Source organism: Chlorocebus sabaeus, chromosome 1 (assembly GCF_047675955.1).
Source record: "Chlorocebus sabaeus isolate Y175 chromosome 1, mChlSab1.0.hap1, whole genome shotgun sequence".
NCBI lineage: Eukaryota > Metazoa > Chordata > Mammalia > Primates > Cercopithecidae > Chlorocebus > Chlorocebus sabaeus.
In genome coordinates this window covers 56,613,110-56,637,045 of record NC_132904.1, presented here as the reverse complement: position 1 = coordinate 56,637,045, position 23,936 = coordinate 56,613,110, and the positions used below count along the sequence as shown (strand labels likewise).

General features: G+C 52.4%; 1 protein-coding gene across 3 annotated transcripts in view; it reads right to left on the bottom strand.

Moving 5' to 3' along the window:
• Positions 1-23,524, bottom strand: part of LMO1 (LIM domain only 1) — a 45,679-nt gene extending 22,155 nt beyond the window's left edge. Inside the window, exons 1-2 of one of the 3 annotated variants that reach the window (XM_037999755.2) lie at positions 22,478-23,524; positions 17,390-17,649 (exon numbers count right to left, since the gene is read on the bottom strand). In XM_037999755.2, the coding sequence (XP_037855683.1) occupies positions 17,390-17,414 (25 nt within the window). In that variant the 5' untranslated portion in view covers positions 17,415-17,649; positions 22,478-23,524. Of the gene's footprint in view, positions 1-17,389; positions 17,940-22,477 lie in introns of those variants that run through there. The other 2 variants (XM_037999756.2, XM_008007747.3) reach the window with 2 other exon arrangements.
• Positions 23,525-23,936: the final 412 nt, after the last annotated feature.

The following is a 23,936-nucleotide window of genomic DNA, read 5'->3' as shown; positions in this document are numbered from 1 at the left end:
TTACAGAAGCCCTTGAGGTGAGCAGAGATCAGTACTAACGCCACTTCATAGATCATAAAACTGAAGCCAGTAGGCAAAAGACATATCCAAAGTGCCAATGAACCTCAGTACCAAGCTAAGGGTGCCTCCCTTCCAGAAGCCCAGACAACTAAGGATGGCTTCTCTCCTAAACACTCATGTGCTATTCATTTGAATTTAAAAACAAATATCCCCAAACGCAGAGTTTTCATATGACCCAGTGTGTTAGTCTGTTCTTGCGTTGCTATAAACATAGCTGAGGCTGGGTAATTTGTAAAGAAAAGAGGTTTAATTGGCTTACAGTTCTGTAGGTTGTACAAGCATGGCTCCAGCATCTGCTCCTGGTGAGACCTCAGGAAACTTCCAATCATGACAGAAGAGGCAGGGGAGAAAGCAAGTCACATGGCAAGACTGGGAGCAAGGGAGATGGGGGAGGTGCCACACTCTTTTAAACAACAAGATTTTGAGTGAACTGAGCAAGAACTCACTCATCACCAAGCGGATAGTGCTAAGCCATTCATGAGGAAGCCATCACCGTGATCCAATCACCTCCCGCCAGTCCCCACCTGCAACACTGAGAATCTCATTTCAACATGAGATTTGGAGGGGACAAACATTGAAATTGTATCACCCAGCAATCCCCCTCTTAAGTATATCCCCAAGAAAAATGAAAATATAGGTCTTAACAAAAACTTGTACATGAACGTTCCTAGCAGCATTACTCAGAACAGCCAAAAAACAGAAACAAACCCAAATGTCCATCAATTGACAAATGAATAAATAAAACATGATATATACATACAATGGAATACGATTTGGCCACAAAAAGAAATGAAGTACTGACATATGCTACAACATGAAGGAACCTTGCAAACATTATGCCAAGAAAGAAGGCAGATACAATAACCACATATTGCATGTTTCCATTTATATGAAATGTCCAGAATAGGCAATGCTATACAAACAGAAAGTAGTTTAGTGGTTGCCAGGGAGGGAGGAATGCGGAGTGACTGCTAATGGGGTGAAGGTTCTTTTTGAGGTGATAAAAATGTTCTTGAATTAGATAATGGTGATGATTGCAAAACTCTGTGAATATACTAAAAACCACTAAAGTATATATTTTAAAAAGGTTAATTTTGTGGTATGCAAATGATAAATCAATAAAGCTATTATAAAATGAGACAAACAAAAACAATATAAATATTCCTTTGAGAACAGGAGAAACCAGTTCATAAAATATTCAGTCCTGGGGTCAGCAAAGGGGGGAAATAACCTGTGGCAGCTAGAAACTGCCAGGTGGGGGGACCTGGGAGGCCCCACAGCCAGCTTCACAGGGGGCAGGCCCTGGTCACTCCATGCCCCTGCTGGGATGAAAGTGATGAAAGGGCTCCAGAGCACCCCCTTACCTCCTTCCCCAGACCCCCACATCCAGAAATCTGACTCTATCCACTTTTCCAGCCCTGCTCCCCAAGAAACTGAAACCTTACTGGATCCATCACTCTCCTTGGCCCATCTGCTTCCACAACTGCATTATCATTTTGTCTTCTCAGGTCTCTGTTGAAATTTCTGCATCCTTCAAGGACTATGCCCTACCTGCAAACTGAGCATGCCCATGGCAGAGGGGTCCCTCTTTTAGGACCTTGAGCTTGTCCAACTTTGGACACCACAAGTACATAACAGTATGTGCATAATGGTACATGCATAATGAATAGCATCATAGTGAGGACTTCCAGGCCCCCAGGCAGGGTTGGGTAAGGGATGCTGCCCTCTCCCAGGGCCTGTGAGCCCCACCTGGCACAGGGATGTGCCAGCTTAGATCCAGGCCACGAGGCTAGGAAGGAAAGCAACGAGGCTGCCTTTGGAAGGGGAGAGCACCATGCCCAGACTAGGGACAGTACCCTTTGTAGCTAATCTGAGAGGATGACCCAAAAAGATGAAGGATCCTGGTCAGCAGGGGGAGCTGGGGCTGCACGGGGGCATGGGCATTTGCCTGCCCCCAAGTTGGGAATGAACGAGGATAGACTGAGAGTAGTCACAGCGGCTCAGGCCTCATCTCTGCAGAGGCAGACCAGCCTCCAATTCTCCCGCAGTGGAGAGAGCCCTATGGAGGAGACAGGACAGCTCTGGTCACTTGAAAGGACTATCTGGGCCTTGAAGCAAGTGGACACATGCTCATTTTCTAGTCATGAGGCTAGTTCCCTGAGTCTACATGGATTCAGCATGAAATGCTGTCTTGGGAAGCTGCCCCTTAGGGAAACTACCCTTGAACTTCTCTAAATTTCTCTCCCAAAGTTCTATGAGGCCCAGGGATGAGAAGCCCTCTCAAGGTAAGGGGTGGCAGGAGCGCATGTTGCAAGTGCCCTTCCCTTTATGCAGCCACCATGTTCTCACCAACACTTCCTCGGGTGGCCCAAAACACATGAAAACATTTTCTCTCATTTGAGTTCTGTGCAGGGGACAGGGAGGATGTTCTGGGTCTTAACTTATGTGACCAGGGCTCAGAAAAGTGAAGTGGTTTGCCCAATAACACCCAGTAGCCGTGGGTGGTAGAGCAAGACTTGCCGGAGAGCCCACAGTCAAGAGGACCGCAGAGCAGGACTGAAATCCACAGTTCATGCTTGTTACCTACCAAGTCAAAAGACAGCTACCCCTGCAGCAAGTGGTCAGGTCCTCATGCCGCTGCTGTCGCTTTCAAAGAATTCTAAAGATTTCACATCTGCATGTGTCTGAGCTGGTGCTCTTGGGGGTTCTCTCTCCTTGGGAGAGTGAGTCCAAAGCCTTTACCATGGAAGGGAGGGCGGGATTCCCAGTAGTATGGACCACAGGGAGAAGAGTGTGTGCCCTTGAGACAGCATGGAGTGGGCTGCTGGGTCTCCAGACCCTGGGCAGCCAGGCAGGAATGGTACCATGCACCACTATAGACACCTGAGTCTACAGACAGACCACTATACAGACCTCTCCCCTGAGGGACAGCTCATTGCAGAGGCAAGACCTTAGGCATAGTTCCCAGACCACACGAAGGGGCTCTGAGGCCTCAAACAAGTTCTGCTCTTCTCTGGACTCATCCTAGTTGAATATAATTGGGGGTAGACTAGAGTAGAAACAGGTAAGGGTAGGGAGACCCTGAGCCATGCCTCTTTCCCAGAATCGGCAGCTTTTATGAAAGCCAGTCAGGAGAAAGAACATTGGCCCAGAGTGGGAGGGCCAAGAAACACTTTACAGACAGATCATAGGAGGCCAGAGGAGTCAGGGACTGACTGTCGGGTGGCTGGATAGGTCTGGACTTGCTACCTCCCAGTCCTGGTGTCCTCCCACCTGCCTCAGGCCCACAGTCTTTGACTCCCTCTCTTAGAGCCTAGAAAGCCAGGATCATGGTCCAGTCATGACAGCAGCAGAGGAGGAAGTGAAGGGTTAGGGAAGCCTTCAAGCCAAAGCTGGGCTGGGCAAGCAGGGGCCTCAGGGACAAAGCTGGGCAAGGACAGGCTTGCAGCGAGGGCCTCTGGTCTACCTTCCCTGGAGCTCAACTCCAGCTCCGGCCACAAGTTCAAGCCCCGCTACAGGGAGCTGAGCAGCTCCAGCCAGGATCTTGACCACCAGAAGACCTCAGATGAGCTCCCATTCCTAAGGCCACAGCTTCAGCACAGTTCCTCTCCTAAACCTCAACTGCCTCCTCTGACCAACCCAGACCCCCACCTGCCTCACCCTGCACACACCCAGTCTGCAAGCTCTGGAGGAAACTGAAGGGAGGCAGGCAGGAGTGTGGGGCCATCTGAAGCTGGAGGGATGGGGAGAGGTCCGTCTGTACAGCTGAAAAAGAACCCCTCCCTCCCCATCATGTGCTGCTTTCTCTGCCTCTAGTTTTATCCCCTCTCATTTGCTCTCCACAGAGTAATCCAAATGGTCTTAATGAAATGTAAATTTGAGCAAGAATCTTGCTTCTACCTCAAGCCATTCAAAGGTGTCCTGTTGTACACATGGACATAAAGATGGGAACAACAGACACTGATGGGTGACAGGATCTGTCATACCCTGAACCTCACCACCATGCAATATACCCATGTAACATGTAACAAACCTGCACATGCACCCCCTGAGGATGTAGGGAAACTGGAACTGCTACCCACGGCCTGCAAGGCTCCGCACAATGTGCCGCTGCCAGCCCCGACCACCCTGCAGCCTCACTGATGATGCCCCAAGCTCCAGTCACAATGGCCTCTGCAGTCTTGAACCTGGGGTTCCTTGTCCTCTTTCTAGGACAAAGGAATCCTTTTGATTCTCTCTGATCCTCTCCTGACCTCCTTCACCTATAAACCCATTCATTCATTATCCGCTCAACAAATATTTACTAAGCATCTACTAGTAGGGGCTAGCCCTTAACATCTACATTTTAATAAGAATAATACCAACACTGAGAATTTTTCATCAATAAAGTAACTCTTAATGAGCTTCATTAAGTCAATTAATTCCTTGATCACTTTTCTATTCATTCGTGTGAAACCATTCCTTCACCCTTCCCCATTTTTTTTGAATTTTGTGGAGATTATTTTCATCGGGATCAATTATTTTTAAATTGTTAAAGGTGACTATTGGCTTATGATCAGCTTTTGGCTCACATCAGATCTCACAAATTCGAGTTTTTGCCGCTGTTGGGATTCTTTTCTGGCAATTATTTCTACCAGAAAACGCTTCCCGAGCCAGCTTCACCAGCTCTAAACTTCTCAGGAAGATTTGATTCTTCTGTCAATTTTTAGTCGGTAACATACTTTACCAGGTGCAGTCTTAGTTGTTGCCAGTTTTACTTTGTGTTAATTATTTCAACCAATTTTAATTTTTTCATGGATCTTTTTTTGGAGAATAATATCTCAATAATACTAATGAGATCTTATGCTCATGTCGAAGGCATATTTTAGCAGTGATCTGATAAGCACTCTGAGGGTCAAAGAATAGCATGAAAACATCCTCAGGGCACAAAGGCAGGTCAAAGCATTGAACTCTGCATTTGGGTGGAGTGCCAGCTTGGAACCAGGTGCCTGAGGGAGCCCTGCCCACTGCCCACTGCTCCCCAGAGCCCTGGCCCCTGCCAAGAAGATGCCTCATGGATGGGAAACAGCTTCTGGCTGGGGGAGAGCGGCTGCCTGGAAGAGATGGCCTCTGACTGACAGAGCTGGGGTGCAGCCTCAAGGCCCCATGCCAGTCAGATGCAGCGTCTGCTGGGCACAGATATTTCTACTCAGAAAGTATCTCAGAGACACTCAGCTGAGAAAGGAAGCAGACGCTTCTCAGTGCCTTAGTTTCCCCAGCCATAAAAGGATGTAATTGACTGGGGTACTCTCAGTCCAAGGCTGTGACTTCCACTCACTGGCCTCGAGTCTCTGAACCTACTCCAGGGGTCCCCTCGGCCTCCTAATTGAGACTCTACCTGCAAACAGCAGGGGACAGGGCTTTCCACCTGGATTGAGTGTGACAAGACCAAGTGTGGAGGGCTGAGGGCTACAGATGCTCTCACCTGGGAAACTGTGTGTCCCGACCCTAGGAGACCAATGAAAGAGAAAGAGACCTCACTGGGAGTTCCTTTCTGCTGGCCTGGCCCTGCCACACCCATTCCCCAATAGTCATGTCTCCATATACGACGCCACACGGTATGAAGCCGGCAGGCACTCTGGGAATGAAAATGGGGAAACCAAGACCCAGAAAGGGGAAGGGACCAGCCCAAGGACACACTGTGAGGTGGTGGCAGAGCTGGGATGTGGATGCAGCAGTTCTGGCTCCCAGCCCCGTGCTCACCAACCTGCTTATGGGAGTGCTCCAGCCCACAGGAGAGCCTCCTCCACCCTGCTCCCACGTGAGGAATTGCCGACACTACCTCTGCCCAGGCTGCCTCAAAACGCCGCCTCCATTGCCCCTGTAACAGCCAGGAAAGAGGTGGGGCCCTCAATCCAACAGCAGCGGGGAGGCTGGCTCAGGAAGGAACCACCCTCACCTCCTCTGCGGGTATCATCCCGGCGGACTGAGAAGGGAGACCCTGGGGTGATAGACCCCACTGGGGCGGCTTTGTAGGGCCGTCCCAGCTTTGGAAAACTGACCACCTGTGAGAACAAAATCCAGCAGCCCCCAGCCCTGGTCCAGGTGTGTGTGTGTGTATGGTGTGTGTGAGTGTGTGTGAGAGACAGTGCATGTGTCTGTGTGGGTGTGCATGTGTGTGTGAATGTGTGTATGTGAGCATATGTGTGTGTATAGGTGTGTGTGTGGTGTGTATGGGGGTGTGTAGTGGGCATGTAGTGTGCGTGCATGTTTGTGGGAGTTTGTGTGTGTGTGTGAGAGTGTGTGTGTGTGTCCACACATATTCAGCACCATCCCTCCCACAGCTAGAGCTAGGGAGGGCCCACGAGTGTCTTTACCGCCACCTCCCCAGGCTCATGGCAGGCGGGGCCTGGTTCTCGCCTAAACTCTTCCACATGCCAGCTTGCTGGGGTTTCCCAGGCAAGCATCTTTTCCTCTCTGGACACAACCTAGTCCTCTGCAAAATGGAGCTAGTATTTGTCCTCTTAGCCTCCCAAGGGTGTTGTGAAGATGAAATGATAGACTCTGAGACATCTGTGCTCTTCCCTGGCATGAGGTGACCCAGGAGGCCTCCTGGGAATGGAGCTGGTGAGGCGTTCTCTCTGGAGGCAGCTGCTATTCCAGAGGCTGGCCTCTCATGTCAGGCCACCTTCTAAGATGGTCCCCAGTGATCCTGCCCCCTGGCACTCACACCCTTATGTCATCTGCCCCACTTCCTTGAGTGTGGGTTAGACCTAGAGGCTTGCTCCCGAGGAAGGAAACACAGCAAAGGTGATGAAACGTCACATCTGTGATTCGTAGACAGACTTTCTTCTTGTGAGCAGACACTGTCTTTCAATGGCTTTCAGGAAGCTGGCAGCCACGTTGGAGAGGCCCATACGGCATGGCCACCGCAGCCAGCAAGGCATGGAGGCTCTCAGTCTAGCAGCCCGTGAGGAACTGCATTCTGCCAGCAACTAAATTACTGAGCTTGAAACAACCCCACATGAATCTTGAGATGAACCCACAGCCCCAGGTGACATCTTGATCACAGTCTGAGAGAAACCCCAGAGCAGAGAACCCCGTAAAGATTCCTGTCCCACAGCAATGAGAGAATAAGTGGGTATTGTTTCTAGCTGCTAATTTTGGAAGTAATGTGTTACACAGCTGTAGAGAATTAATACACTGTCACACTGGCATACATACTCTGTGGAGAAGGGCCCTCTCCTCAGGCCATTGAGAGGGGGCCCTGCAGACAGCTCTCTGCCTGACAACCCAGGTTGTTGTGAACTTCCTCCTAGAGCACAGGCCTTGAGGTGGAGTGTTCTGAGGAGAGGAGCCCAGAGGACAGAGCCCTGTCTCCAGCTGCCCTACCCAGGCCCCCTGCCCTCAGCTGGGCAAAGGAGGAAAGTGGGAGAAGCTGCTTCACGTCCTCAAGGAGCCACAGCTGTGAGTCCTTTCCAAAGAGTAAACCTCCCAGGGCTGGGAACCCCAGGCCTGTCTGGAGCAGGGCAAGTTTTCCAAAGCACATCCACTTCCCCTGTCTCCCCTGCTCTCACCAGTACCCCAGGGAGGACAGGGAAATGACACCAATCATCTGCAAGACTGTCAGAAGTTTTGCCTGATCAAGTCTCAACAGACTTAAAAGGTAACCGTGTTCATACCCATTTTACTACTTGAAATTATTAGTAGAATTTACTCATCAGAATGACTTAGCAGCAGAGACAGGATTTGAACCTGTGTGACTCAAAGCCCATGCTAATTCCACTTGTTTTACAAAAGGAAAACTGAGAATCAGAGAGTTTGAACATTCCGATGGCACCCACAGGGAGCCCCACTCAGTCCTCCCTGGATACTGTCGTCAGGGATTAGGGTTTTTAAAGATTGAGGGAAGAGGACACGCAGGATGGAGCAGGACTGTAGGAGCCCAGGCCAGCGCTGCTCCCACTTGTCTGGCAAGAGTGGGTCTTCTCTATCCTGCTCTCCTGCTCTCTATCAAGTCATCACGCCAACCAGCAAAGTGGATTTATTAAAACTCCTTTCTGGGGTACCACACGAATTTTTCCCCACGGAGACTCAGAGAAGAAGGGCAGCCACTCCCGCCACACAATATTAAAATGTCAGGAGTTTAAGGCCTGCGTTGGTTGAGTCATAAGTTATCAGCACCCAGTGAGGGCCGACAGAATGCCTCCCTTAAATTATTAAGCAGAAAGCGTCAGACTGTAATATTTTGCTAAACCAAAGTACAGACACAGACAAAGATGTCATTTCAATATTTGAAACCAGCAAGTTTAATTTAAAATAAGAGCAAACCAATAAGCTCAGAACATAGCAGCGTATGAGAGGAAAATTATACTGTGAGAGGAAAAAAAAGTGGAAGGACTTAAGAAATTTATAAAAGTAATCTCCAAGTGGAAATTAGAAATCAAGGCCTAGAAACAGAATAACACAAAAGAAATATTACTGTCCACTTTCTAAATCAATATAACACTGCTCCACGCCGGAATTACCATGGTAACTCAAGTAAAAAGAATCAAGCAATTCTTATTATTTCAAAATAAAATCACAGCCTGAAGCCTGGGTTTTATTACAACCACTGATAGATCGCTGGCTTGTATTTATCTGAAATATTGCTTTTCAATCAGCTGGTTTATGAATGTACACAGGCCTCTCACCAGCCCACTTACCACCCCATTTTGAGGCTAGGGGCCAACCAATGAATTGATTCTCACCTTGCTGCATCTGCATATATGCCCAGGTCTAAGTCAGCTCTGGGAACACAGAGCATCACATCCTTTCAAGTTGTCTAGTGGCTTTGCAGGACAGAGAGGAAAACCTGAAAGAGGCAATGGGGACTGACCTCATTATGGTCCCTCCCCTGCCAGGGTGGCTCTGGGAGGAATGGAGCTGGGCTCCCATGGAAGCCCCCCTCAAACTGCCCACAGCAAGCTTCCTTCCACCCCAAGTCATCTTGAAGGTTCCTCACCTTTCCTTGAACTCTGAGAGTCTTTCTCTGCATCCTCATGTCTGACAGCTGGAAAAGGGAGCAGACAGAGCACAGAGAGTGAGTGCACTGACTCTGCAGTCAACCTGCCTGGGTTCACAGCCCAGCTCTAGCACTCTTGAGCTGTAGGAGCTGGAACCAATTACTCAATCTCTTTGTACAACAATTTTCTCATCTGTAAAATGAGGGTAATAGTAGCTTCTTCCTAAGGTTCTTAGGGGTATTAAATGAGATTATATATGGAAGATGCTTGGTGGACTGATTACAAAAATGACCCCAATTTGCTACCCTTCCCCATAGCCACACCATTTGTTATGACTTTCACCTCCTACCTTCAAGAGCAGAATCTGCTTCTCCACCCTTTGAACTTGGGTTGGCCTTGTGATTTATTTTGGCCAATAGAATGCAGCAGAAGTGACAACATCCCAGTGCCAAACCTTGGCCTCAGAAGCCTTGTGTAGGCCAGGTGCGGCGGTGCGTGGTGGCACACGTTTGTAATCCCAGCACTTTGGGAGGCTGAGGCAGGTGGATCGATGGATCCCAGGAGTTCAAGACCAGACTGGGCAACATAGTGAAATCTCATCTCTACAAAAAATACGAAAATTAGCTAGGCATGGTGATATAGTCTCAGCTACTTGGGAGGCTGAAGAAGGAGGATCACTTCAGCCCAAAAGGTCAAGGCTGCAGGAAGCTGTGATTGTGCCACTGCGCTCCAGTCTGAACAATAGAGCGAGACTCTCTCAAAAAAGAGAAGCCTTGTGTGCTTCCACACCTTCTGGACCGGTCTCTGCCATAAGAACAAGTCGGACAAGCCTACTGGCTAATGAGGGCCTCGCAGTCTTTTCACACCCAGCATCCAACTGATCAGCCATCCTCCATCCTCCAGGTGTGAGTGAGCCCATCTGAAACCAGAAAAACTGCTCAGCCAAGCCCTGCTTAAATCACTGACCCACAGATTTTCAAGTTAAATAAATGCTTATTGTGTTGAGGCTCTACATTTTAGGGTAACTGATTACGCAGCAATAACTACTTGATACATATAGACGGCAAAATGCCGCACTTTTAAGTAAGGGTTCAGTATAATGATAGCCATTGTGTTTTATGACTCCTAAAGGCTGAGAGGCCAAAGCCAAAAGATCATACTGTAACTGTAGAGAGCAATGTCAATTCACACAAGCATGAAACTTTCTGGTTTACCAAGTGTGTGCTTGGACATAAAGTGCCAGTTAGGTGTTCCACCCTTTGTAGGGATGAGAAAACTGAGGCCCAGTGCATTGCCTGAAGTCACACAGCAGTCAGCTGGGACAAAACCCAGGTTTTCTGAATCATGCTAGCAGACTACACCTGAAGACAGGAGGCCACTCAAGAAAGCCCAGTTGACCTCCAGGGGAAGGGACAGGAGGGAGGAGCTAGTGATCTGAGCCCATGGGCCTTCACACTGGGCAGCTGCCCCTGCAATCTGGACCAACCTACTCACTCCTCTCACACCACCTGCTTTTACTTTTCCCCTAATTGTATCTGCTACTGTGGACTCCTGCCTTAGACAGAACACGAAATGAACACATACCCACCAGTGGTGAACAAATTGTTGCTAGGTTTGGTGGATGTGTCTCTGAGCATGGTCTGGAATGGTCTGGGAGAAACCTCAGCCAACTAAAGGAGAAAGGGCATGCCAGGCAAGGAGGATATAGGAGCAAGGGAATAGAGGCAAATGCTGAGTCTTCATGGAACCCAAAACCAGAGTAGATATACTAAACCTGCATAGTTTAGTGTGATGGTCAAAGCAGCAGTAGGCCTCAGGCAGGATGCCAGGGTAGCAGAGGTTTGGTCAGACTGGTTGTAATGAGCACCAGGAGAAAGATAGTAGGTGAGATGAGAATGGCGGTAGCAGAGGACAAAAAGGTAGGTCCAGAGTCCCAGATGAATGCAATCCGGTGATGTGCTGATGCATGCTTAACAACCAAGTCTTTGGGAAAACGCCCTGATTTGTAGTGTTTGCTTATGTCCATGGTACAAATTGTGGCTGATTTCAAGCTACCAATGCAGTGTCTCTGAACTCAGAGTTGGGAAGAGATGCACAGAATATCTTACAAGCCAGGACAAGTTGACTCTACTGGTGTAGTCCAATCCCAAATATGGGTCTGCCAGGAAAACTCACTCTAGCAGCACCACAAAGAGCTAAGCCTGGGAATGGAAGGACATCTTGCATGTCTCAATGTCCTCCAACTCCAGACAGGACAGGGAAGCAAGATGGGATACATGCCATAGGAACCTCTGGGGCTTCTCCACTTCAAAAGGACCAGGACAGATGTGAGTGTCCATCAGCACCTTTCACCTACATCTGAGGATAGAACTGCATCTTCTGGGCTGTCAGTAGGCTGGCAAGGGGTAAAACTGGGACACCCAAGCACGTGGTCCGTAGTCCCAGTCCAGTTGATGTTTGCTGTAATCAGAGTTTTCTACTACCCAGCCTCATCACGCCTCGGGGCTAGGGCAGAAGGCATGGCAAAAAGATGCTGATGCTCTAGGCTCCAATTCCTCATGGAACCCTAGGCAGCCCTTTTGCCCTATTTGAACCTCGACTTCCACCTATAAATGGAGGAATTTGCAAAGAGTGGTTTTAGAGACCTCTTCCCAAGGTGCCACCTGCCGTGGGGATCTGGATGTGGGCAAGTAGTGAGGTCAGCCTTCCTCCCAGGCAGCAATGATTAAGGGCCATGATAAATAAACTGGCAGAGTGAGGGTACAGACCCAGTGCTTACCAGTGAACAAAGTACTGGACTGGACACAGAGTTATTTCAGATCATACTGTAACTGAATACGGAGCAATGTTGCTCCACACAGCCATGAGGCTTTCTGGCTCATCAAATGTGTACATGGACAGTATCTCACTTAATCCTGAGTATAATCCTGCCAATTAGGTATGGCTGTTCTCACTGTAGAGATGAGAAGGTAGAGAGGCAAAGGTTTAGAGGCAAGCAACCTCTACACTGGGTGGGCGTGGAACACAAAATCACAGTGGACATACTGGACCTGCATAGCTTAGTGCAATGACAGAAGTGGCAGCAAGTCAAACAGTACCTGGCACACTGGGACACCCATGTCCTTTCCTCTACCTTCTGCCCTAACATCTTCTAGTCTTCTCAGCGTCCCTGAACAGGGCTTTCTGGGAGGCCCTCTAGACCCTGGAGATGGATCCAGCAACAGCCTTGGCCTCCCTGCTACATGGAGGCACAGCTCTGGAGGGATCTCCTAACTCCCTGGACCTGCATCTGCTCTAGACCCCAACATGGCTCAAGTCACTGGCCCCCAGCCTTCCCTAGCTGCACCATCACAGCTCTGCCTTCTGCTCAGACAGCACAACCTGTCTAGCCACGTCCACCTCCCAACTGTGTCAGCCTCGCCCTGGGCCATGGCTGAACCTCGTGTTTCCTTTGCCCATGACCACAGGGAGTCAACTGCCAGTGCTCACTGGCAATCACCCATCTGTTCCAAGGGTGAGAGACCAAAATAGACCTCCTCTTGGTGCTGCCCACAAATAGGGCCTGCTGTGAAGTTCCTTAAATGGAAGCTCATGGGGCAGCCACCTGGTCTGACTCTGGGACACAGGGTGACACAGGGTGAAGTAAGGAATCAATTCTCGGGAGGGAGAGGCGGGTCCCAGCTTTAGGGAAACGTCCATTTTCATGTGCTAAAGGCATCTTTGTGGGACATGTTCAGAAACAGACGCAAGAGAAAAAGGCAGTTCCCACAACCACAGAGGCCAAGTGAGTGGCCATGCCAGCACTGAGCCCCGGCATCCAAAGGGTGAAGCTTTTAGGCGAGCAGCAGCCAGTGATCTCAGCTTCCCCCAGTCCTAATGCTCCTGAAAAGCTCTCTCCTGCTCCCTGTAATTGGGCATCAGTAGTTAATGCAGTATTGACTGCATTACACGCTCCCGTGCCTCCCCTCACTAATGCCAATTGCATCACCTTGTACAGTCACCGGCTTGCTTAGCCAATAGCTGTTAAAAGCAATCCAAATCATGAATCATATGGGAAACTTTTAGCAAGACACCACCATCCAAGGAGACAATTTACAGTTGAGTTAATCTGGGTACATTAGCGAGACATGGATTCTGGACGACAGACCAATTTATGTTGTTTCCCTGTCCCCCTCTTAGTGCTGCTCTGTGTGAGCAAATGAATGGAAGAGCAGGGAACAGAGAGAAGCACCTGCTTCTTCACCCAAGGCTCGGGTGTGTGTGTGTGTGTGTGTGTATGTGTGTGTGTGTATGTGTGTGTGTGTGGGCGGGGGTTACCCATCTTTACAGACACTCTGCCTGGCTAAGTTTGGGCAGGAAGGGGAAGCAGCTGTATGTGCAGCTCAGGATGTGATGCCTCATTCCCAGCAGAAAGGAGGGCTGCCGCTGGGGCTGGTTATGGTAGATGCAGATGGTAACCCTCCCACTCCCCTGCTTCTAGGCACTGGGCAAGTGCACGATTTGGTCCCCACCCTGCCAGACTCACAAGGCCTTTACCAGGCCTCAGCAGGCAGCAGTGTCCACTTGGCTCTGCCTTCCTGCTGATGGGCTGGGGTCTCTGGCATGCAACAGCATCAGGGCCTGCCTGCCTCTCCAGGGCTGGGACAGTGGTGAGCACACTCTGCCAGGAGAGGCCCCAGGACTCTCTGTGGCCTAGAACATGAGGGTCTATCCTAGGAAATCCTACTGGTGGCCCAGCAAGGGCTGGTTCGTACCCAAGCATAGCCATGTGCCGGTTCTGGTAGATCAACTGAGTCAGCTGTGGAGGCTGTGCTTCTAGCGGTCATTAACAATTAAAGACTCCACTGTCTGGTCCTCCTCAGTCCAGCTTCACTCTCTTTGGCATTTTTACTTATTAAAAATGCTCTAGGAATCATGTCTGGTGTTTAGTTCCACAACCCGCCTGCTGCTTCCTGTGGTCATCCCCACCTTCCTGCTGGGCCTTTGCAAAGACCGTTTATACCCAGCCCTGCCCTTCTCCTGTGTGCACCTGAGAGTATCCCAGCATCCCCAGCTGGATGCCCCAGCATCCTCTCCTGCCCAGTCCCCCACAGACCAAAGCTCTCACTGTTCTTGGGCCCTCTCAGACTCTCTGCTGTCTGCTCCTACTCAAAGGCCTCTTCTCAAACAGCCCAAGGGCTCATTTGACTTGGGTAGGGTTCAGAGCTATAGCTCTCTTTGCTCCCCTGGGACTTTAACCCTCCCCAAAAGCCCACTGCCTGGTGCCAGCCCAAGCCGCAGGTGCCAGGGGAAGAAGGGCTGTTTCTCCGGGAAAGTTGGAGCTCAGCTGCCTTTCGCTGACAGGCAGACCCAGCAGCATTTAGAAAGCCCGGACCCTGAGTTCCAGTAAAGTGGAGATGGCTAGGCCAAGAGCAAGCATCCAAATGAAAGCAATTAATCTTAAAACTCGAAGTTTAACCGTTTGCAAAACAGATCTTTCCGTCTCTGTGGTGACCCTTCACTGCTCGACCTAATGGATTACTTTATTAATAATGCACTGTGCTTAAAAGCAAAAAAAAAAAATTTTTTTCTGACGATTCAATACTTCAGAAAGTCTCTTAAACCCGTTGCTACGGCAAAACGATTGATATTTTATTATCTTTCAGAAGTGCAACATGAAAGCCCTGCAGCCCAGCAGAGCGGGAGCTTTGGTCCTCGGCAGCTGGCAGACCCGACTTCAACCAGAGGAGCCCCAGCCTCTCCCGACAAGATGCTGTCAGGTGGAGAAAAGGCGTTGGGGGTGGTTAATAGCAGCCCTGAGTCCCTGCTGCAGCCAGACAAAAGGTGCTGTATGCAGGGAACGCACCCTTTGGGGGACCTGGGGGGTGGGGGAATGCTGCCACCCAGTTCAGGTAGCCACCTGCTGAGAGGGCAGAAGTGTTCAGGAAGGAGTTAGGTGGTTGGTTTGGAGGAGCAGATGAGTGGATCCAGAACCTTTCTCCCTCCTCCATTGAAGGTGCCATCTTCAAGGTTTCCTGGAACTAGGGGAGGCCAGACTCCTCTTAACAGGGAGTGGAGTGCAGATGCATGAGCAGAAAGGTCGCTTTTGAAAGACAGCTATAGGCTGGGCAGGACAAGAATAGGTGGCTGCTTAGGACCCCAGTGGCTGTGCTTGTGCTGTAAGAGACCCCAAAGCTCAGCAGCTCCATGGTAGTGGGCACCATATTGTTTAGACTGGACAGGCTGGGGATAGAGGGGCATCTGGAGCTCTGTTTCACAGCTCTAACAGAAACCAGAAGAAACATCTGCCCAGGGTGCTTGAGGTACACCGCAATTTGGAGGCAGAGAGCTGGCTAAAATGACCTCCAGAAATCCATTCCCACTCAAGGCTCATCTGAAACCTTTTGTATTATCTCAGAGCCAGAGGCATCATAAGGTGCTTGGGCAGAGCAAGATCCTGGGTGCAGGTAGGGGGTGTCATCTTGCTGGCATGAGACCAATCTCCCTGGCCTGAGGCCTCCCATGTACAGAGCCTGAGTCTTCTGGATTCCTGGCTTGGGCCTGGGGAGCCAAGCATGCCAAATAACCTCTGCTAAAGATGAACCCTACATGCTCCCCATAGTGACAATATCCCCAGGTACCAAGGAAGTGCCCTCTGTCCTGGCTTCTCCAAGCCTTTCATTTTTACCAAGAGGGAAAGTGAAGCATGACTGTTCCAAAGTAACATGAGGAGTTCGTGATGAAAGCCACTAAATCAAGGTCTCCTCCCTCCCTGTCTGGCCTGACCCCAGACCCCTTCTTCTCCTTTTCATTCTATATGAAGTTCTCCGATGGCCTACATGGGGCTCCAAGGAAGGGGTCCTTGTGAATAGAGAAGACATACTGAAGATGATGTCCCACCCCAGCTAGCCCAGAAGCACTGAGGTTTCCCCCATCCTCTCTCTTCCTACACGCATACTGAGAGCCACAGAGCCTCCTAGATGCCACCCCCAGGCCAGATACTTCAAGTTCCACTTCCCTGCTGGATGTCTCAGAAGACAGTAGGCAGCCCGGGGGCATCAGCACCTGGCAGCAGCAATGCGAGCATCCTGTGTGACCCTGAGCAAGTCACTTAGCTTTGCGTTTTCACCAACTGGTCACATCAATAACAACGCTGCCCCGGGGGCAGAGGGCACGGGTCCAGCGGGCACGGGCCCAGCAGAGACTCCTGAGTGGAAGGTCAGAGGATGGCCACTACAGTCACTTTAAGAGGATTCCCGCTGACTCAAAGCAAACCTACCCTTTTGGTACCTCACCAATGGCAGAACGCCGGCGGCAGCAAGGACACCAACAATCACAAATGCCCCTACACCACCAACACATAGGCCTCACCTAAGGTCCTGGGACAGCCAGGGTACTGCCTCTCTCCTGACCCTGGGGACTCATCTTAGGGCACCCACTTGGCTTTCCCCTCAAGGGGGCTGGGATCCTCAACCTTCTAGGACACTTAACTGCAGGGCACTCCCTGCCAGGAAGGCTTTGGGGTCTATGGGACCACCTGCTAGTGGCTTCCAGCAGCTATGGGCTCCTCTGTTCCGACCTTTCCCGTGCCCTGCAGTTTTCTAGGGCGCATTGAGGCTCGACCACTGAAGGTCCGTGCCATTCTCGCAGCCGCCCCCGCACGAGTGCTACTGGCCGGCGGCGGGACACTTTCTTCCTCTGGGCCAAACTCCCGCCTCCGCGCTCAAAGAGACAGGGAGATAGCGGGCCAGCACAAGAGGTGGCTCTCTTTCTCATCGAGTCACGCTCATGGAGATGTGCCCCGAGGGTCCAAACCGCCTTCCCCTCGCCTGCCGGGCACCCCGGCTCTCGCGCCGTCCTCCCGCGCTCCCGCTTGCCCCGAGCTCTGGAGTCCGATTCTCCCCGAAGCCGCTGATTTGCTCAGCGCTCAGTGCCTCTCGGGTTACTCGGCGGCGGGGGCGAGGGTGATGGCTGCGGTGTGAGCAGCAGCCGCAGAGACGAAATGCTCAAAGCGAACCTCCGCGGCGCGGAGATCGCAGGGGAGCCGGAGCCTCCACGAGGCCCCGCGGCGCAGCACACGGCCGGTGCACAGCTCCTTGGCTCGCGGCCTGGGTCCGCGGGGCGTGCGGCCCGGGGCGCATGCAGCCCGGGGCTCGCCCACCTTCTCCCCCGGCAAGTTCCGCCCGGCTGTCCCCCGGTGCTTCCCCATGCCCCAGCCCTGGTCCCAAGCGTGCCGCCCGCCCCGCAATCCCCGCACAGCCCAGCAGGTGTGCGCCCGTGTTCCCGCGTGTGTGTGCCTGCGCGCCGCAGCGGGGGGCAAGGGGGCGAGGGGGTGAGGGGCGTCGAGACCCCGGCCCGCCACCTACCGTCCTCCTTGTCCAGCACCATCATCTCGGGCGCTCCGTGTCCAGCCGCAGCTAGGCTCGGCCGGGAGAAGGGCGCCGACTCGGGGCGCGCTTCGGCGGGGCGGCCGGTCCTCGGGCAGCTAGCGGGCTCTAATTACCCGCTTGTCCGGCTCTTAACCTAGATTGCACTCAGCTAGAATTACATTCAGGAGTGAAGCACTTCGCAGATACAAAAGCAGTCTCACCTACTTTTGTGCCTCAGAATTGCAAGGAACTACGAACTGCAATTTAGAGAGAGAGAGAGGGAGAGGGAGAGAGAAGGGGGAAAAGAGGATCAGAGCCGTTTCTTTGATTCTCACCTTCTAAATGGCTCAATTTGCCCAGTATAATCTGTCTTAATGTAATTGCATTTGATAGCTCATAACCCTGGCTCTGGCAACGACACAGCTTTCAGCCTCATAAAGTGTTTTCCCCTCGGATTTAATCTGAATCTCAATCTAAAATTATATTCAAAGAGATGGGGGAATCTCGCGGCCGTCTCCCGCTGCCTTTCTCCCTCAATGTATGAGGTTTGCACTCCTGCTACTGAATAAATGCACACATTTCCCGAGGCCCCCTCCCCTCCCGGGTTAATGGGGGAGTGGAGACGCACGGCTGCCCGGCTCCGCAGCGCCACCTGGAGGCCTCTAGGTCCCAGCTCGGTGAGCGTCTCTCCTCGGATCCCAGGGTCGTGGTCTTCAATGTTTGTCAGGAGGATGCACCCCATGTATTACTCCCAGGCCCTCAGCCTTGATTTTTGTCTCCTCTTCGAGCAATATTTCTCTGATCACATCCTTTCCCTCCCTATCAGCTCTGCCCGGAGTTTCTGGTTGCTTCCCAGATTGTCTGGCAAAGTTAACCCTCTTCAGGGCACAAACAATCCTACCCTGAGTCTTACAGCACTACTCCTGACCCCAGCAGCATCCCCAAAAGCATCCTAACTCCATGGAGTGGGAGAGCTTATCTCAATTTCTCTCGAAGTAAGCCCAGGCCTGGCCTTGAAAGCCTTTCTCATTCTACAAATATTTACTGAGCGTATATTATCTGTCAAGCACAGTTCTAAGGTACTGGGAATACAGCACTGAACAAAACAAAGATTCCTGCTACTATTATGAAATTGACAATTCTTGCTCTGTAACTCATAAGGCAGGAAAAGAGACAGTGTCTATCTCTTGTCCTGGACCCTGCTTCTCCCCCAGAATCCTGGGGCTGATGTTCTGGCTGCCTACCCTGGGAAGGCAACCTATTCACCTACTTTTTTCTTTTCTTTCTTTTTTCTTCTTTTTCTTTTTTTTTTAAGATGGAGTCTCGTTCTATCGACCAGCCTGGAGTGCAGTGGTGTGATCTTGGCTGACTGCAACCTCCGCCTCCCAGGTTCCAGTGATTCTTCTGCCTCAGTCTACCAAGTAGCTGGGATTACAGGCACACATCACCACGCCCAGCTAATTTTTGTATATTTTTAGTAGAGACGGGGTTTCACCATGTTGGCCAGGCTGGTCTCGAACTCCTGACCTCATGATCCACCCACCTCAGCCTCCCACAGTGCTGGGATTACAGGCGTGAGCTGCTGTGCCTGGCCGGAAGGCCACCTACTTTTAAATCCCAAGTCTTTTTTCTTTGCCTAGACAGTACAGAGTTCCCGGGTGGGATAGAAATAATGATTTTTCTCCAGTTCAAGGAGGGGTCCAGACAGATGTGTTGGAGGCTTGGTCCTGGCAATCACTTCTGAGGACTAGACCCAGGGAAAGGGAAAGGGGCTGAAGGGCCACCAGTTGGGATTTTATCTCATCTCTGCCAATTACCAACAGTGGACCTTAGCAAGTCTCTTTCTTTATCTGGGCCTCAGTTTTCCTGGTTGTGAAGTGGGAGACCTACTCTTCCTGCATCTGTGGTTGTTGTGGGGATCAGGTGAGCTAATGCATGTTAATATGCTTTGTAAACTGTGGCACTCCAGACAATGCAGGGGGTTTGGGGGAGATTATCTGGTTTGAAGGAGACCTGGAGGCTAGGTCTTACCCCTTAAACCCTGGGAGGCCCCAGTGCTTGACAGGGGTTGGGGGCAGGGGGCTACAGCCATCTTCCTCTCTGCTAGGCATGGAAGTCAGGCTTTGAGAAAACAGAAAAGCACTGCTTCTAATGAGATGCCTCATCTGCAGCTCAGAGGGTTTCACTTTCCCCCTCATCTTGAATACTTAATCCTAATAGTCCTTGAGTATATTTGATGTTAAATATATCATTTTGCTCAGACTCAGCATGCCTCAGGACTGCGAGCTTGATCTCTCCCCTGCCACTGCCACCAGACCCATGCCCTCAGGGTCTGAGGGAGGCTTTGGCACTGCTGCCACTGGCATATTTGGCGCCAGCCCCTCACACCCGCCAGAGCTGGGGGCTAGACAGTGTAGCACGCACGGGGCCTTACAGGCTGGCAAGCAGCAGCTTCTTGCTGTAGAAACCTCTGTGCTACTGGAGGCATTCACTCCATCGGGGCTGCATGCAGCCTTACTACTGACCTCCAGGGGTGGCTTCTCCTCACTTTCAGGGACTGGCCCTGACCCACAAACCAGGACTGGGTTAGCTGTGGCCACTCTTCTACTCTCTTGTCCATGAGTTTGTCTGAATACCAGCTCACCTCAGCCTCCAAGGGACCTAATTGGCAACCACATGGCTGGCATCTCTTTGGGGAGTCAGGGCCCTGTGCCCCAAACCCAGGGACCAGAGCAGGCCTGGGGTGCTCAGCAATGGGCTGCAGAAGCAGGTAAGGCATGCCAGCAGGGGACTGGTGCTGTGTGTGCCCACAGGTGGCTCTTTCTGCACCCCCAGTTGTGAGCATAGTACTCCCAAACTGATCTGGAGAGGAACCTTCACAGCAAGTCTGGGAGGGTTTGGGTGGCTTGACCTTCCAGCCAGGAAGGGGGTTGCTGGGTTGACAGAGGCAGATAGGAACATCACTCATCCCATCTGATGTCCTCTCTCGGCTCACAGGCAAGCAAGTAACTCCCACCCCCATGCTCGCCCCACCCCCATGCTCACCCCACCCAAGCTGCTTCTAGGTCCAGGGACACGCCCACACCACCAGAGTGGAATCCTCAGATCCCCTGGGGCTGCGGGAGGTAGTTTTCACCCAACACATTCCACAGGTGATGAGCATGTACTCTCACTTCAACAAGCCAAGAGTGCTCCAAAATGCCCTTGAAATGCCTCTGGGGATGGCAGGGAGAGGACAGCTATCAATCCCCAAGGTTAGTTTGAGGAGAAAGCGGGTGCTACTGGCTGTCTTACAAATATCTGGGCAGGTCCCAGCAATTTGCCCCTCCACCTGGCAGGAAAGTCCTGAGGAAGAGTTCCTGCATTAGGAGTGGGGGTGGGAGATAGTGGGATGCAGGGCTTGAGGGCCCAGGCAGACTAGATATTCCAGAACTCTGGTGGAGACTGTCAGATGTGCCTCAGCCAGAGGGCCTGCTCCCAACACAATGCAGCTGCCTCCAAGATGGAGTTACAGGCTAGCCACACAGGTGATGCTCAGAGAGGTATTGGGGTGATGAGGACCCCTTCTCTGTGGCCACCACAGTTGACAGCACAGAGTAAACCTACAGACTTCACAGTGCAATCAGGATGCCTGCTGGCCACGTTCAGATGCCTCGTCCTTCCCCCTACTTACACAAAAGCAGCCAATGCACAGGAATTTGCAACCCGCTGGAGTGAAGAAGTGCACAGTCGGCAAACTTTTCCTCTTTTGGTTTCTGGAGAGCCTGGACAGATCTCCTTGTAAGCTGCAGTTATAAATTGTTAGGCCTTATGGAGGCCCAAGCCAAATCTGCACCATAGCAAAGAAATCTCCCCTACCCCTGCACCACAGCCCTGAAAAGGTTGTGGGTGTGCACTGACAAACTGTCCAAGTTTGCCTCGTGACTCAAGGGTTTCCTAGGATGCAGAATGTTCAGTACTAAAATTGAGATCGTCCTGAGCAAACAAGGACAATTGATCACTATAATGAGTGGTGGTAGGGTGGGTCAAGGGACTAGCCGGGCTAGAGAGGAAGGCCAGGCAGCAAGACCGTTTCCCTGTAGCGCAGAAGTTGCCTCTCAATCCCAAACCTCCCAGCTTCCTGCCCCAGCACTTCATCCTTCAGGCACTAAGGGATTGTCCCAGCCTTGGTGGCAGATGTTCTCTGGGTCAGCCAGAGCTGTGAGTTCTTCCAAGAGACTGGTGGTGGAAAGTGTAGGAGTTGGACCCAGGGATGGATGGAAATTTTGTGAGGTTCAAAGCTTACTGCAGTTTGGGCGTGGGGCTCTTTAAGAAAAGGACTACAAGCCTACTAATACCAAATTACCACCAAGGACCTGGCAGCTGAAGGAACCTGAAGGACCCTAAACTTCGCTAACTTCAAGGTAAAACCGCCTCTATTGGACCTGATATTTTGGACTAGATGGCCCACCCACCTACCCCAGCCAGCGTGGCACTTCCCAACACGCCAGGCTGGGTGAACTGATGTCAGCTCCCTCCCCAGCCCTGCCAGGGGCGGAGGCAATGTCACCCATGCCGAAGCTATGGAGTGCCAGACCACAGGGACCCTGCTAGTTTGACAGCACCCTCACCCCTGCACCTGCAGGATCTGTGGGCACCCCCACCCTCCCGCGGGGATCCGTTCCGCAGTAGGGTACGGAAGGGGAACGTGCAGACACCCAGAGAGGCTGGGAGACTGGTTGGCAGTGGGCACTGCCTGGAAGCCCGCGGTGCGGGTTGCAGAGGCGCTCCGGATGCCCGCAAGGCGGCAAGAGTCCGTGAGAAAGTTCCCGGCCGGAGCGCGCAGGGCTGGCGGCCTCGTTGGGACCGGGAGACTTCCTAATCCCGCCGACGAAGCTCGGGCGCTGAGCCTGGCACCGCCGAGCCGGTCACCGCCGACCCTGGCACCGGCGCACACGTCCACCCGCCGCGCTTCCGGGAAGGCACCCATTAGCCGGAGGCGGCCCCGGGTGCTGAGGGCGCTGCCACCGCTAGCGGGGTGGACTCCGCAGGGCCAGCGCCGCAGTCTCCGCCCCGCGCCCCTAGCCCCGCGCGCCGGGCACCTACCGTCCTCCTGGTCCAACACCATGGTCCCGGAGGCTCCAGCCGGACTAGCGCCGAGGACACTGAGGGGCTAGCGGCTCCGACTCCCGCCGCCGGCCGCCTGCGCTGCTCCCGCCGGCCCAGCGCTGGTGCCAAGTCCCGAGAGCCGCGGCTGCCGACGGGGGCAGACCGATCGGAGTCCGGAGCGCAGCCCCGCGGGCAGGGAGCGCAGGAGGAGGGACTGGGGGGCCGGCGAGGGGGCGAGACGGCCAGGCCGGGATCGCGGGAGCCTAGCGAGCAGCCGCTGCCCGGGCCGGGCCGCAGCCGGAGCCTGAGCCGCGCGCGCGTCCTTCCTCGGTGCGGGCCGCGCTCGCCTCAGCCAAGTGAAGGCTGCATTTCCCAGGGCCCCTCAGATTCCCCTGTTAATTAAATCAATTCATTATGCTCAGATCTGATTAGCGGCCCTTCCCCCCCCTTTGAATCAATTATTCAATACACAAACATAATTGCTTGGGCCAGAGGTGCCCGCCATTAGCTTATTTAACTCCAAGGACACTAATTACCCGCAGGGCACGGGAACTTTTCTCATTAATTCTGACAAAACACAAAAGCACAGCCAGAGTGTGTGCGTGTGAGGAGCTGTATGTGTGTGTGTGTGCTCGCTGTATGTGTGTGTGTGTAGGGCTGTGTGGGGTGGTGAGCCACTGTGTGAGCTCAAGACAAGGGTGAGGGTAGGACGATTGCGGGTGTGTGTTTGCGGGTGGGAGTGTGGGCTCCGTGCCTGTGATTCTGAACGAGTGTGCCAGGCTGGGCGTGACTCTGGGTCTGGGGACTGTGGGCCCGGACTGGGACCCGGCACAGGAATGTGTAGGAGATCGCGAGAGTGCTTGTGTGTGTGACTTTGTGAATGTGACTCCGTGGCTACCGTGGCAGGCGCCCCATCCCCTTTCTTTTTTCATTATTGCCCAACCTTTCCCCGCGGCATGCTCAGCCCCACGGGAGAAAGTGCAGATCACAGAGGAGAAATCCGAGAGGATCAGGAGGCGGTGGTGACTCTGGACCCAGGCTGGGCCACAGTGTTCTCCACCCGGTCACCTGTTCAGGCCTCGGCTGGGCTTTGCTCTCCCTCAGTTATAAACCCCAGTTTCCCACCACCACCCCCCACTTTGCCCTCTCACTATCCCTCTCAATACCGCCCCCACTCTCAACTTTTATCCCCAAACCCTCCCCACCCCACCCTTGCGCCCAGGAACCCCCAACTCCACCCACCCTAGACCTAATTCTTCACCTCCTGTCTCAAGGCTGTGCCCAGGGTGTGCCTATGGTTGATGAACTTCTCCACATTTTACCTCCCAGGAAATCTATTGAGAGAGCCAGTGAGAGAGCCCACAGAGGCAGGGACACAGAGGGTAATTGATTCCCCCAAATTAGGTTTCTGCTTTCTAAAGACCAGCATTGTTCCTATTCTCAATGTGCACAGAGG